This window comes from Ptychodera flava, chromosome 7 (assembly GCF_041260155.1).
Source record: "Ptychodera flava strain L36383 chromosome 7, AS_Pfla_20210202, whole genome shotgun sequence".
NCBI lineage: Eukaryota > Metazoa > Hemichordata > Enteropneusta > Ptychoderidae > Ptychodera > Ptychodera flava.
The window spans coordinates 7,677,041-7,692,019 of record NC_091934.1 but is presented as its reverse complement, the minus strand read 5'-3'; the positions used below and the strand labels follow the sequence as shown (position 1 = coordinate 7,692,019).

At 35.5% G+C, this 14,979-nt stretch overlaps 1 protein-coding gene across 1 annotated transcript in view; it reads right to left on the bottom strand.

Moving 5' to 3' along the window:
* Window positions 1-685: 685 nt before the first annotated feature.
* Window positions 686-14,979, bottom strand: part of LOC139136101 (uncharacterized) — a 35,284-nt gene continuing 20,990 nt past the window's right edge. The window contains exons 8-22 of the mRNA XM_070703879.1: window positions 14,768-14,892; window positions 14,355-14,439; window positions 13,556-13,900; window positions 13,253-13,399; window positions 12,719-12,930; window positions 12,018-12,142; window positions 11,688-11,869; window positions 11,305-11,450; window positions 10,260-10,592; window positions 9,709-9,851; window positions 9,031-9,244; window positions 8,353-8,519; window positions 7,910-8,072; window positions 7,546-7,680; window positions 686-1,317 (exon numbers count right to left, since the gene is read on the bottom strand). Of these exons, the coding sequence (XP_070559980.1) occupies window positions 1,060-1,317; window positions 7,546-7,680; window positions 7,910-8,072; window positions 8,353-8,519; window positions 9,031-9,244; window positions 9,709-9,851; window positions 10,260-10,592; window positions 11,305-11,450; window positions 11,688-11,869; window positions 12,018-12,142; window positions 12,719-12,930; window positions 13,253-13,399; window positions 13,556-13,900; window positions 14,355-14,439; window positions 14,768-14,892 (2,780 nt within the window). The 3' untranslated portion in view covers window positions 686-1,059. The remainder of the gene's footprint in view (window positions 1,318-7,545; window positions 7,681-7,909; window positions 8,073-8,352; window positions 8,520-9,030; window positions 9,245-9,708; window positions 9,852-10,259; window positions 10,593-11,304; window positions 11,451-11,687; window positions 11,870-12,017; window positions 12,143-12,718; window positions 12,931-13,252; window positions 13,400-13,555; window positions 13,901-14,354; window positions 14,440-14,767; window positions 14,893-14,979) is intronic.

Here is a 14,979-nt window from a genome sequence, read left to right as displayed (position 1 = left end):
CTTGTATGTGTAAAGTGGTCATTGTTTATTGTGTACAAATGAATTCTAGTCCGGACTTAATACAATTTTTAACAATAACAAAGTAGATTATACTCATATAGCTTGTGTTGATATGCTAAATACATGGCATTAAATTACACTTTAGGGATTAAATGCAGAAAGTGTAGGGAAACCACAAAACCAAAGTTCTGAAAAAAATAGCCAAAAGATACAACTTATGGAGCTTTAACTACCTTTAGTTCTTGTATTGTTGAATTCAGGTACATTGTTGTGCTATCTTGTTCTGCAGCCTCAAGGTATTCGAACGCCACTTTAAGCGAGATGTCCTTGATATTCAGATCAAAGAGTAGCCCTCTATCGTCGATTTCTGGTAAGCCAAGTTTAGACAACAATCCTGCAGAAGTAGGACATGCGCAGTGAAAGTAGAGTATAGACAATAATCGTAAAACATATATCTCTTGGCTTTCAAAGACAGATTAATATAAGTCAACCAAAGAAACATGGTAATTACATGCGCATTATTCGTGAACACCAATGCTTCTGTTTGTGATGCGAATTTATGTACGCATGCTCGGAGGTACTGGCGAACATCGATAGTTTGGTTATGTTGATCGTGTGAAATATGTTAAGGTAAAGGTTATAGCGCAACTATTGATGATTTTTAAAGCAATATCAGGTTCCTTACCTTTTCCCTTTTCAATCAGATTTCCACCGATATTGGCATCAGCTTCTCTCCTTGATCTGCCAGAAATGCTTAAACTTTTTGTCTTTGGCTTTTTAGTTCTTTTATAACTCTCTTTTAATTGTTTGGCACCCTTTGTAATAGACGCTGGTCCTGCGATTGTAGCACCCTGTGAAAAAATCTCTTTACTTGGAAACAATACTCTAGAAATCAAGTCAACATTACAAAAAGCAACATGGCATGCTAAGAAGTCTTATCATTATCATAAAACAACATTGAACGCTATAGTATAAGACTACAGACTGATGAAATGTTTAAAAGTTACTTAAAAGAAGGAAATTGCATAAAGTTAACATGCATGTAAGATACGTAAATAACTAGTACATATTTTGGCGTGGTATCAAGCACGAAATTGGAATCGTTGCTCTGGATGTCTCTGTATTTACCTTGAATATCAATAAATATTCATCGCAATATTGTTTCCAAGGTGGTGTTAGTATCTTTCTCTTTTCAATGTACTTCGTTGGATCAAAGTAATATGTTGTTCCTTTTCTCCTCATGGATAGATGTATCGCATTCGGTGTGCAATCAGAGCTTGCTGCTACCACCCTACCCAGACGTGTTCCCTTGTAAACCTGCAGGCAACAGTAATTACCAGCGACGGATTACTTCACTATCAAACTCCTCAGTACAATATTATTGCATTAGTGAAGAACTTTCTTCAAGGATAACTCCAAAAGGACAGACCAAGTTTATAATACCAAGAACCATTTTGGCGTCGAAAATTACAAAAAAAATACACTTAATCGCCATACATCTCCCAGCCATTATACAATTAGTCCAGTCAATTTAGGGTTTAACCTAGGACTAATTGCAACAGAAATTATTTCTTCACCATGACCTTTGGAAAGGTCTCACTAATGACATATTAAAAGTATAGGAAAATATAAGGGGTGCAAATTGGTTAAATTTGCATATATTCAAATTAGCTATTTATCGCCTTTAAAATGACTGCTATACTCACATACTGGGCATGTAAACTGAATTCAATTGACTTTTTTCATTGCAACACAATTTAGTAAGGTTCAACAAGTTATTTTCTAAATGTCTTGAACAATAAAGATTATGCAAATTAAGTAATTTGCATATATTCGCAGTTTTTCCACTATTTCAGACAAAATGAATGTTTAAGCTCATATTTAAACAATTTTCTCAATGAAATTGTTAAGATTTTGCAAGAATTACCTAAAACAAATGAGGTTGACCTAATTTGCATGCTAATTACTTTAATACAAAAGGCCTAATTTGCATAATCGACACAAACGATCTTCTGAATACAATAAGACTACAATAGCTTCCATTGACATTTTCTGAATATTCAGAAATGCAATGAATAAAGAGAAGAGTTTCAGAGCATTACTATTTAAATAAAGGGAATCAGAATTCTTTCTTTGGATATTCTTCTTTCTTTTACGACGATAAGGTTATTCATAAAAAATCATTGGACATGTTCAATAATTTGACATCAATTGTCATTTTCAGTCATTTTATCCTACAACATGTTCGATTGCAGTAAAATTTTTGAAGGAATATTTTATGCTTTTGGTCACTATCTTCAATGACGATGGAAATATTCAGTTACTAATAAATGGTTCCCCACACTTAACAGTTGTGCCTGTGAATCATCATTCTCATTATTAAACTATCATTAGTATAAATACGAACATCATTTGAATCACCATGATGGTAGTGGTGATGACAATTATTATGATGGTCATTATCATATCAAAATTTCTTCCTCTTCCTCTCTGTTTACATTTTCCTCTAGGTGGTTCATTTGTTTACAGCCAGAATCCTTTCGTTGACAACAGAAAGTCTAGATTTTGCTTTCTTCTGGGGTTATTCATGCTGCTGCAGTCATGGTAGAACCCATAAGTATGGGGAAGGGCAACTCAATGAAAGATGTGAAGCATAGGATGATATAATTGTACTGCGTATCATATCAGATCTTAGATGTGCAAGTATCACTCATGGGGCTGTTATGTAATGGACTTCCCATTTGCAGATTATTAGGCTTTTGTATTATCACCAATAAGATCGATCACTTAAGGAATTGAGAGTCTGGCCAATCTGAGGTGAGACTTCCATAAGGTTCAAAATACAGGATAACCAATTTATGATAATTTGATGTCCAAATTTGATATCCTAATTGATAAACTCGTTAACGGCAGCTTCTGTGATGCAAATCCCTTCACATTTTTGTTTTCTTGTTTCACGGTCATGAAATTTGAAAGAGCAGCTAGACCATGTAACATTATGAAAAGTATCTAGATTTGCATTTACCAGTGATTTAGATTATCATGATTCAGTCAACAGATTTTTTCAGTTTTTCCTTAAATGCTATGGCTGTGTACGTTAAGATTAACACTTTCACCGCGGGAGGGCGCATTCTGCGCCAACGGCCAGACTGCGGGAGGCGCGTAAGCGCGCCAAGAACGTACGCGTTTATATGCGTTCGATATATGTTGGCTTTGTCTGATCTACATCATGTTTGTTGACTATTTCCTCAAGCCTAGTGTAGTGTATGAGGTAGAGGTCAAACCTAAATGAGCATGCGCGCCAAATTTGTAAACAAATTCCGCCATACTCGGTCATATCTCCGCCGTAATTTGTCAGGATCGTGTGATCAGTTGTTATTTTTCTGTCAGAGGGTATTTAAAAATGGCGACGTGGGCACAGTTAACACTGACTAAGCCCTTGAGCATTTTTTTTAGACAGAGATAGTTGAATTGTCACTGATCGTGAAACTGAACTCGACGGAGATAGCAGAAGTCAAATTTCAAATTAAAACTCTAATACCGAACTTGAATATGTTCCCGAACCAGTTGAGCAAAGACAGAGATTGCAAGCAAGACAAAGGTAGGCCAGCTGAGCATGCTGAGAGAAAAGTGCTACAAAGGGTCGGTGACCGACGTCACAAATGTTGATGGGGTATCCTGTGGATGTTGTACGACATCAATCTATCAGTGACAATTACAAATTAGACTAGCTACAAGTATATAAGCAAATATATAATATATCTCTTTTGAATGTCAGATGATACCTGTTGTTCGAAGATGAACTTGTAATAAATATGCATATTTACCTCATTTATGTGGAATATGTTTTAGAGTGTGTGTTCGCCCTGCTTACTTTGAGTTAATATAATGTAAGTAGTAATTTTTAAGTGTTACGCTGAAAAAAAATACATTTATATATTGAAATAACAAAAATGCAACATTTTTGATTTTTTTTGTAAAATCCAATATGGCCGCCATTATCACGTGACCTTCCAGATGAGTCACGTGACCTTTTGTTCATTTTCATGATGCTCTGTCATATTGCAATACTCACTGAAAAAAATGTCCCCAATACTCGTATGATTACAAAGATACAGCTCATGCATGTAAATCAATATTTATAAGGCCATATATCCATAGAAAACTACGCACAGGAATGCACGTATAAAAATTTATTACGCAGTGAAAGTGTTAAACAGGAAATCTCTCTCTTCAGTCCATTATATGACTTTATATTAATTTTCAATTGTTGTCTTCAAGAAATTTCAAAAGTTTGAGAAATGCAGTGTTCTTTGATTATTGTAATGTCTTTCAGCTGATAAAGGAACAGTTTCCTTATCCATATTTCATGATAATTGGCAATATAGTATAACAATTGTACCTCTACATCATCATGATCATTATAATTTATTTATCATTATTATCATAAATTTCTGTATGTGGCATGAACAGGCAAGTTGCACACAGTCAAAAGTATATCTGATTTACCAGTGACCACACAACCTGGTCTTTAATTACATTTTACCAACACTTAATCTATATTAGTAATACGGGGTAAGGGTGAAAATAAAAGAAAATAGAGCTGAAACACAAATTTTCTTCAGCCTCGCTTAGTACAAAGTGTTGGTTATTTGGCCAAGCATTTTGGTATGCATTAAAAAAATCCAAATCTTCCAGTAAGTTGCAAATGTTATTAACATTATGCAAATTCTCTAGATAATTGAAATAAACTATACGAATAAATCATTGTTTATTTGTACTGGGCTTTTCATTCTGTAGGCCCTATTTGTATATAATCATTACAATGAGTTAAAATACACAGAAAATAAATAACCACGTCAATTTCTTTGTACTGAGCAAAATGTTCATTCAAGTTATAAAATGGACATCTTTCGATTGGAAGAATTTAAAGTATTAAATAACTTAAACAAGTAGTGTCTCTTAATGTAACTTCTCATTTTACTGATAACATAATTAATTAAAATAAGTTGACATCAATTTGAAAAATTAAAGAAAATTATTTTAATGGTCATCATATAGGATTTATGCACATGGGGAATCGCTCAAAATTAGGTAAAATATATTTGGCAAAAAACTTCCAATCTCTCTTTACGATATTGTAAACTTTTCAAGTTTCAATTATTACATTTAATACAGTGTAGGCATTTCCTATAAAATCCTTTAAAATTAGCCCTTTGTACAAGACTTTGAATATACCTTTCTTGGACCTTTAAGTATTTAAGGTGAAGAAATAATTCATATTCCAATTAGAAAAAGGAAGTGACATGGTTGACTTATTGGACAAATGCAAATAATAATTTTTTTATCGCTGTAAGATATATTTGAAAACATTCCCTGAACTAAAAACAAAAATGATGTTACATAGTCATTAAAATGTCAGCTTATCTCTTAAATCATTTTCCTAAATAGATTATCAGCACCAGGTTTGTATACCATCTATGACCCATTTAGCATTTGGGTAAATTAGCTGTCTTATGCACAACTTCATTAAATGCACATTTCGCGATCCCTGGGATCGCCTTTGTTCTAGTCTGTAAGAGAATGATTGAGGTGTGATAGCCTTTTGTTTTCCATTGAAATCGTAATCTGGTGGGTAAATTTTCTGATGAGAAAATCTGGTGCCAACACAGGCCTTTAAACTTGCGATATGTAACTTTCATGACCCTACTAAAATTTAGTTCTAATGATCTCCGTTGTTTTTTAACATTATATATAGTCATTTATACTATAGGTCAAAACAGGGAAAAGTAAAGTGGTAGTAGGGGCGCATTGCAGTTATGTAAAATGAGTTTTATGCATTGCCTACAAACACAAAAAGTACATTAAATAATCAAATTGCTTGAATGAAATATCAATTTGCTGAATATATTTTTAAGAAATATATTAACAGCAACTATTTTGTTCCCTTTTCTGAGTTTTATATTTATTCAAATTATGCACTGTCTCCCCTCTTAATAGTCATTTTGTTTGCCATTCTCCACATTTAATACAGAGTGGAAACAAAAACTACTTGTTGTGTAGATTAAATATAATTTTTAAGTGAAGTACAGTGGCAGCTATACTTGATTTAGGCAAATTAGAATATTTCTCGGGCTATAAAATGTATTCAAAAATATTGCCTGGACAAAAATTAAGATAAATGCATACATTACTTGAACAAGATGTCGCATTTTTCTCAATTCAATATGCATATTTCTTTTATCAGTGAATGTATTGCTCCCATTATCCGTTTATATCTATACATATTGGGTAATGTTATACCTCTTAGATTGTATTGGACTTTTAGTATGTCATTCTAGGACCTCTCTAAAATACACAAAGAAAAATTAAATTCTATTGCTGTCAGAAGTAGCTTATATAGTTACTAATTAGGGACATACAAAGAAAAGCGAAGTGTTGTGGCGGCCATATTGGATTTATGCAAATGAAGAATATTTCTATGACGACAAAATATTTTAATCAACCTTGCCTGAATCAAACACAAGGCAAATAAGCCCAAAATCCGCATATATCATGTTTAGCCGAATATTTTTAGTAGCAACATTCTATCAGCACCTAGTAACTAACCATAATTTTTTTACATATATGCAAATTAGGCATTGTTTACATTTCTAGATTGTACGAGGCTTTTAGTATGTCATTGTAGGACTTCTCTGAAATACACAGTGTATAAATAATTCTATTGCTGTCAGACTCTAGCTTAAAAATAGTTATTATTGGGAAAAATACAAAGAAAAGTGAAGGTTGTGGCGGCCATATTGGATTTATGCAAATTAGGAATATTTCTATGACGACTAGATATTTCCATCAACATTACCTAAACCAAAAACAAGGCAAATAAGCCAAAAACCTGCATAACATATCATGTTTAGCCAATTATTTTTAGAAGAAACATTCAATCAGCACTAAGTTTGTACCCATAATCTTTTTACATCTATGCAAATTAGGCACTGTTTACAATTCTAGATTGTACTCGGCTTTTAGTATCTTATTCTAGGACTTGTCTTAAATACAATGTGAAAAAATTATTCTATTGCTGTCAGTAGTAGCTTAAAAATAGTTATTAATTCGAGAAAAACTAAGAAAAGTGAAGTGTTGTGGCGGCCATATTGGATTTATGCAAATGTGGAATATTTCTATGACGACAAAATATTTTCAACAACATTGCCTAGACCAAAAAGGAGGCAAATAAGCCAAAAACCTGTATCAAAATCATGTTTAGCCACATATTTTAAGTAGAAACCATCTATCAGCGACAATTTTATACCCATGAGCCCCCTTTACATTTATGCAAATTAGGCACTGTTGCACCCCTTAGATTTTATTATACTTTTAGTATGTTATTTCTAGGACCTTTCCAAAATGCATGGTGAAGAAAAATTTCTGTTGCAATTAGTCCTAGGTTGACCCCTTTTTTGGGCGTAGATTGACTGGACTAAATACCTTCTACACCAACAAACCGATAATATATTGACAGAAAATTTCTACAAAAATTCTTTTTACCATCCGATTTTGGTTCTTGTTGTCAAGATTCACATGATTGATGATGACTTCTGTGTCCTTCAGTTCATCTTGAACATCTATCGTTATCTGATATTTTCCACTTCGGGTGACATTTCCGGTAAACGGCGACACAAGCTGTCGATCAGGAAAAAACAATTCACACATGTACTTGGAGCTGACGTTCTGATCTATAATGCTGTTGGTCTTTACATATCAGATGGGCCTCCTTGAAAAAATTGTACTTGTATGCTTGCCAGAATAACTATTACAATAATTATTGATAAGATCAATGACTATTACTATCATTTGCTAATCGATAAATCAATAACAAAATACTGTCATCAATAAAACCTCATATACTTACAGTTGACCCCGTTTTAATTTCCAAGTCAATACCACGTGGCAGGTTCCCTTGCCTACTAGGATAAAAGCCTTTTCCGCAGTTTGTTATCGCTATTTTGCGGGGAAATTTCTTTGCACCCCTAGAGCCAAATATCTTGTTCAGAAACGTTTTCGCCGTCTCATATCTGTATGGCGGAAGTCGACAACAGGACACAGTGGGTAAATCTAGCGACAGGTAGGTAAGCTTAAGTATTCTCACAAATGCCTAGAGACGAAACCGCGTCTATTTGGGTCTTTTGTCTCCTTGGCCTTCTTTATGACCCTTTCATATACATGTTGTGCATACTGTGCATAAAGAAGAAGCATAATGTGTATGAAATGTGTGCATACTAATCTGCAAGTGAGAGAGAGTAAATCTTTTTCCTGTTTGAATCCTAGAGACATCAATGAACAGCTTAAACTTACCCTGATTTCACCCTCTCATATCCATCTTTTATATTTTCTATCGCCTTGGCAACAGTTTGGTATGTTCGCAAGAATGGCTCTGCTATTTCTTTAAGACGCTCGATCGGACCACTCAGCAAGTCAAACAATCCCAAAATGTCGGCAACTATGTAGGCTTTAACGGCAGACTAATTAAAAATAGTAACAACCATCATTACACTACAGTTCATTACATTACATCACATCACATTACATTATTACATTACATTACATTACATTACATTACATTACATTACATTACATTACAATACATTACATTACATTACATTACATTACATTACATTACAGTACAGTACAGTACATTACATTACATTACAGTACAGTACAGTACATTAAATTACATTACATTACACTACATTACATTACATTACATTACATTACATTACATTACATTACATTACAGAACAGTACAGTACAGTACAGTTACAGTACAGTACAGTATGCACTCGATGCTAGGATTTACGAATAACATTGATAGAATATTTTATTATTAACCTGGTGTCTATCAGTGTTATTTCCCTTCACCTTCAGGTAAACGCTATGTACCTTCACACTGCTTTAAAAGTGTTTCAGCTGTACTAAAAAGAGTAAACTGTACAGATTGCTATTATAGAGAAAAGAGGAATTTATGGTTCTTGCCTGTGGAATTCCAGTAAATTCCTTTATCTTATCGCCGTCAACGGACCAGTTGCCCATATTCTTAAAGGAATTTTTCAAGGACTTTATCTCCTCCCAAATGTCTGTCAGTTCATCTTTCAAGTTAAACCAATAAGGGGGACTTCCCTCGTCAAAAAAGCATGCTACTTCAATTCGTCTTTTGGCATGCAGAATACCAGACACGGCGTTTTTGATCCTGGTAAACAACGTCAAGCAAAACGATGTTAAGAACTGCTCTCTGGTCACGCATATTTTCGAGCTGTTTTGATCACGCAATTGTAGCTCGATAACTGAAGTTTGACTATATTTTGTGTGCTTTTACAGTGTATCACTACACCACATAGCATGTATACTGCTGACATACCCATTATTTGGAGTGTCTATACTGTCGCCAACAACTTCATGCTAGTCGATACAGGGATTCATTTGACGAATTTACCAAATATAAATACATCTGACAAACTTGAGAGCTTGTTGACAAGGTAAATTCTGGGTATTTCCATAGGAATAGACAAAGAGGGAAACTGTAGTAAACACACTGAAAAATATTAGAACAGAAGGGTGACAAGACTTTAATAGCAGTTATCGAAAAAACAGTATGCAGTTAACCAGTCTGATGTGATAATGACAGATATAAGCACACGACAAAAGCACACTTACTGGAATATGAATCTTGAAATATCTTTGATAGCGGACACTGGCGATTCAAACAGTATCTCTACCGCGCTTGATGCGTAGTCTATAGCCTCAAGGACTTGTTCAGCAGCCCAAGGCAATGTCACTGTGATGGCGTCGTTGATAGACTACAGGAAACAATCAATCATCTAAGTTTGATTAGATCTATACTGCCCTCTCTTATTTGACAATGCATTCGTACGTTCTGTCGATTACGTGATTTGCCAAGTTGGAATTTTTATCAGGCAATAGGGTTCAGACAGACCAAACCTGAACAGTTGACGATGTGATTCAACGTGTCCGATTTGTGATGTTGATTATCGCTTGCTTGGTTTAGGAGGAAAGTATACGTAACATGTGTTGCCCCAAACCATAGCTTCAAAGTAGCATAAGACACTTTAACTGGGCGTTGTTTAAGCCTTTGTCTTTGCTGTGATCGACGCTTGATGAAATGACTGTCATACATGAAGTGTAAACTTATGCACTTTGTGAGTGAAGGTCATAGGGCAGCAAAACGATGACGTCAATGAACTTACATTGTAGAGCTCCATTACATCTCTTCTCACTGCATTGAAAAGTCCAGAAATTCGAAAGATGACATTTTGTAGGTGATAAAAGAAGTCGGGCAGTCCGATGTACTTTCCGATTCGTCTCATGATGTCATGTACGATCGATGTCAGACTTTTGACGAAGTTCGGTAAATCTTTGACTGCGTTGATGAAGTTGTCGAAAATCTTGCTAAAAGATATCGAATCTGGCGATAGCAGTTCTACGAACTTCGATATTGCATCTCGAATAGCTCCAATAACATTTGCGACGACTTTGTCGAATTGAGTAACCATGGTCTTGATTTTGTCAAAGTCAAATTCCTGTCAAATGATATCGAAATAATATTTCTGAAGTGGGTAAGTGGTCTGACGCCCAAATTTAGAATTTGGCATTTTGAAGCAGAATTAGACAACACTATTTATTGCAGCTGAACTTGAACCATTTCATAATTCAATCAATAGTGCAGTACTATGTTCCAATAAATAAAGCACAGCCATAGTTCACCATGTGAACACTGTACACGAAACATTTCACATGTGCCTCTGCGACAACTTGCATATGAGGAACACGTCGCTGAACATCATTTTCGAACAGCTGTTGACTTTCAAAATTCTAATTAAAAAATATCTTCTATTATCCTGCTTGTGAGATCTCATCTTGAAGCCAACTTAATTATTGAACTCTTACCTGGCTGGTTTGTTTTCAAGAAAATCGGAAATACAGTTTTCAAATGAGAAAAACAAAGTAAAGTAGCCAGTTTGGAATTCAAATATCGTAAATTTATATGCTGTCTTTCTCTCATCCAAAACTTTATGTAATGAGCCCTGATTCTTATAATTTAACGTTTCTTTGAAAATGTTACAGTAAACGTTTGAAACTCTGTTTCGATGGGTCTCTTAACCTTCAATGAAGAACAGCTGGTAGATTTTCCCATGCGAACAAATTTCCTTTTATCACAAATAAGATGAAATTGATTTTTCAGAGTCGCAATCCCTCATGAGATACTTGAAAAGTTTTACAAATGCTACTCACCTGTAATATATTGAGTGAATAGCTACTTTCACCTTTGAAACACACTTTAGCTTCCAGCATGGTAAATTCAAAGTCGATGTATCCCACGTGACCTTTCGCATAGGCATGATCGAAGATATCTATCTTCATAGACCCTTCCAATGGTTCTATCCAGGAAAACAAGATAGCACTTGGTTGATGGAGGGTCATAATTAAATAAAGACAAGCGAATCTTTAACATACTCCTTAGCTCGTTTTGTTTTACTTTTCATACAATCACATCACAGCACATGACAAAGTATATATCTAATATGCTGGCCGTTCATATTGAAGAAAATATCTTCCTTTCCAAGAATGAAAATTATATGTTCACATAGATTACATGATTTGCATATTACACTTACTGATATCGAGATTGAAAGAGTTTTTCAGTATCAATCCCATCGACCCTCCGATATCGCTGGTTCCTATCTCCTTGGTCCACTCAAATGAGGGCGTCTTCAGCTCGACCTGAAACCCATCGAACAATCCTCGGCGTTGTCGACTGAGGTGGCGCTCTTCTGAGTACAGTGTGACATTGATATTTCTGAAATTATTTAACAACAGTTTATCAAGTTGATTCAATGAAGTTGAAACGTATGCTGTCGTTGATGTTTGAACTAATACGGGCATTTATAGATAAGAAGCTGTATAAAACTAGATGAGTCTTTCCAAGATAACAAAACAAAACGTACCCGTATTCATCGATAATGTGATGCATGTCTTTTGCGTGGCTATGACGTAGATATTCTGTTGCTGCGACGTATCTGACAGTTTCATCGACATCAAGCATCGCCGAGTCTAACAATGTCCTCGCTGCCTGTTAAAGTGATAAATTATGTAGTTATTTTACGAGCCAGTCCTCTGAAAATATGTTGTGATGAACAATATGTAGCATAGTAATGTAACAGTATGATGAACTACACTTTACAACTCAACAGTACACTCCACTCCACTCCACTCCACTCCACTCCACTCCACTACAATACAATACACTACAATACACTACACTACACTGCGCTATGCTATATTACACCACACTGCACTGCACTACACTACACTACACTACTACACTGCGCTTTGCTGTGCTGCGCTACTCTACGCTACACTACACAACACTGCACTACACTACACTACACTACACTACACTACGCTACACTACACTACACTACACTACACTACACTACACTACACTACACTACACTACACTACACTACACTACACTACACTACACTACACTGCGCTTTGCTGTGCTGCGCTACTCTACGCCACACTACACAACACCACTACACTACACTACACTACACTACACTACACTACACTACACTACACTACACTACACTACACTCACTACACTACACTACACTACACTATTTGATATCTATACGTTTATTACCTGCTGATGAGAGTATTTGCCGATTGCGTGTACACCACTTCTACGAAGCATCGGATGGCTATCAGAGTTGTTCACGTACGACAGCAAATGCTCGTAGGAAGAAGGAGAGATGGCGTTCCCTAGTGAATGAATTAGGGCGGCCTTCTCTTCGATGTAGTCATTATAGTCTTGCTGGCTAAGTGTTGAACGTACTTGACGATGATGCCAATGATCTATGTTAAAGAATTTCATCAATTTTAATTTCATAATATGAGAAATGATTATAGATTATTTGGAAAACTAAAATCTCTAGAAACAATTTTGTCGTGAGAGAACGTATAAATACAGACATGACAACAACGATAGGTAATATGACATTAAACTCGTCCAATAATCATTTTCATTCAAGGTAATACATTGCCAGGTTCGTGATTTGTTTGTGATAATAAGTAGGACCATCCTGAACCACTAATTCTTGCATTCTTGCATACTTAATGCCGCAAATGCCCTGAGTATCAGGGTTTTTAATTTCATAGACTGGACTGAAATCCTTACCATGGACGCCTAGAGAATCTTCTACAGCTTTTACGATCTCGTCAGCCTTCTGTCGGTTTTCGGTAAACTCTGATGCCTTTAGTGTCTTGGCAACAGATCCAAGAATAAGAATTGCTCTGTTGTGAACAAGGTCCATCAATTTGCGGTCTATGAAAAGAAAGAGACACTCTTTGTCAGCTATATGTATGGAAATACGTTTGTTTTTAAAACTCTTGCTGTCTGTACAGTTTTATGCGTGTTTTAAAATACCATTTGAATAGGCTGTTTGAAGACCGATACACAAAATTGGAAAGATGGCCTCACCAGTGAATGTCAACTCTGGATAGAAAGCTAAACGGGTTATTGCCTCTACAGCGACGTCTGCTGGAGATCTATCAAGCTCGACAAAGTGAATCAGTGCCTGCATAATCAGAGTGGCATTAGGTCTGTTGGATAACAGTATCATGTTGGTCAGAAGTTCCTGCGTGATTTCAGTTGCTACAGCACCCAGTGCATCGATGGCGATTTCTCTGTCTTGCACCTCACTATTGTTGAGATTAGTCTTGTTTGGTTTGATGTATGCTACTGCAAAGTGTTCCATGTCTTCCTTCGATAGTCGTCCAATCATCTGGATGATGTTCTGAAAACATCCTGTTCTTTCGGGAGATTCTGCAAAATGGCGTGACGTAGAAGACGTTTATTGATGGTTTTGAATGCCGAGTTGAGGAAACAAGCATGGCAATATTCAACACAGATAAAACCAAAAGGTTATCCTATAGCTGATGAAAACGATTTTCCTTGCATTGTTAACGAGGTCCAAACATTGAAAAGTATGCATTTTACATCTGAAAAAAGTAATTGCAAAAGATTCTTTACTTTTTGCTAAACTGATAGAATAAACACTTCATCACAAAACCATATCTTGTCAACACAACCTCAAAATACTCCTGCATCACTAACGGTTTATCCGTAGCACATTCGTCGTTGAGGGCGACATTATTGTTTCGCTGACTGAACATGTGTAAAGTTCAAACGTTAACTGAATTAGAGTTCTTTTTCTTTTTATCTCGTAACTGATCTTTTCAAGGCAAGTTCTATTGACTCAGGAAAGCGTAAACCTTACTTGGCGACGGGTTCTTCTTCATACAGGTGATATTTCCGGCGATGAATCTTTCATTCTCAGATAATGGTATCTTAGGCACAGGTATCTGCCAGAAAAGGAGAACGGAAAAACAAAAAAAGCTTTACTAGGTATTTTGCATCAGGCGACATGTTTGTTAATTTTCTGCATCTGCCCACTAGATGATCTCTGTCCGCTTCATCAGCGCATTTGGTGTTATCAAATATCCTTCTCATTTGGTCAATTTTAGAGGTCTAGCCAGTTTTATACTACTCCGTTGTGCTTAAACTTTAAAGAATTATGGTGATGTTAGGGTGTAAATCAACTCCAAATCAGATCCACATAGTAAAACTTCATGGAATTCATTTTTTCCAATATTTTAAGAATCTCTACATTTTGATAATATGACTCAATACCTCATCAATCCTCAAGTCGCCCTTAATAACATTATCTGGCATTTGAATTGTGTTCAGCCTGTCTGAGATCTCCTGGCCAGTGTATTTCAACGTACTCCACGAACTGCCTTTCATCAAAGGAATATCTGATGAAAAAATTAGAGATAATTAACAAAGTATATGTAAGCAACTGCAATTCATTCCCATTGCCATTTTTTATATGTGTTGTAAGG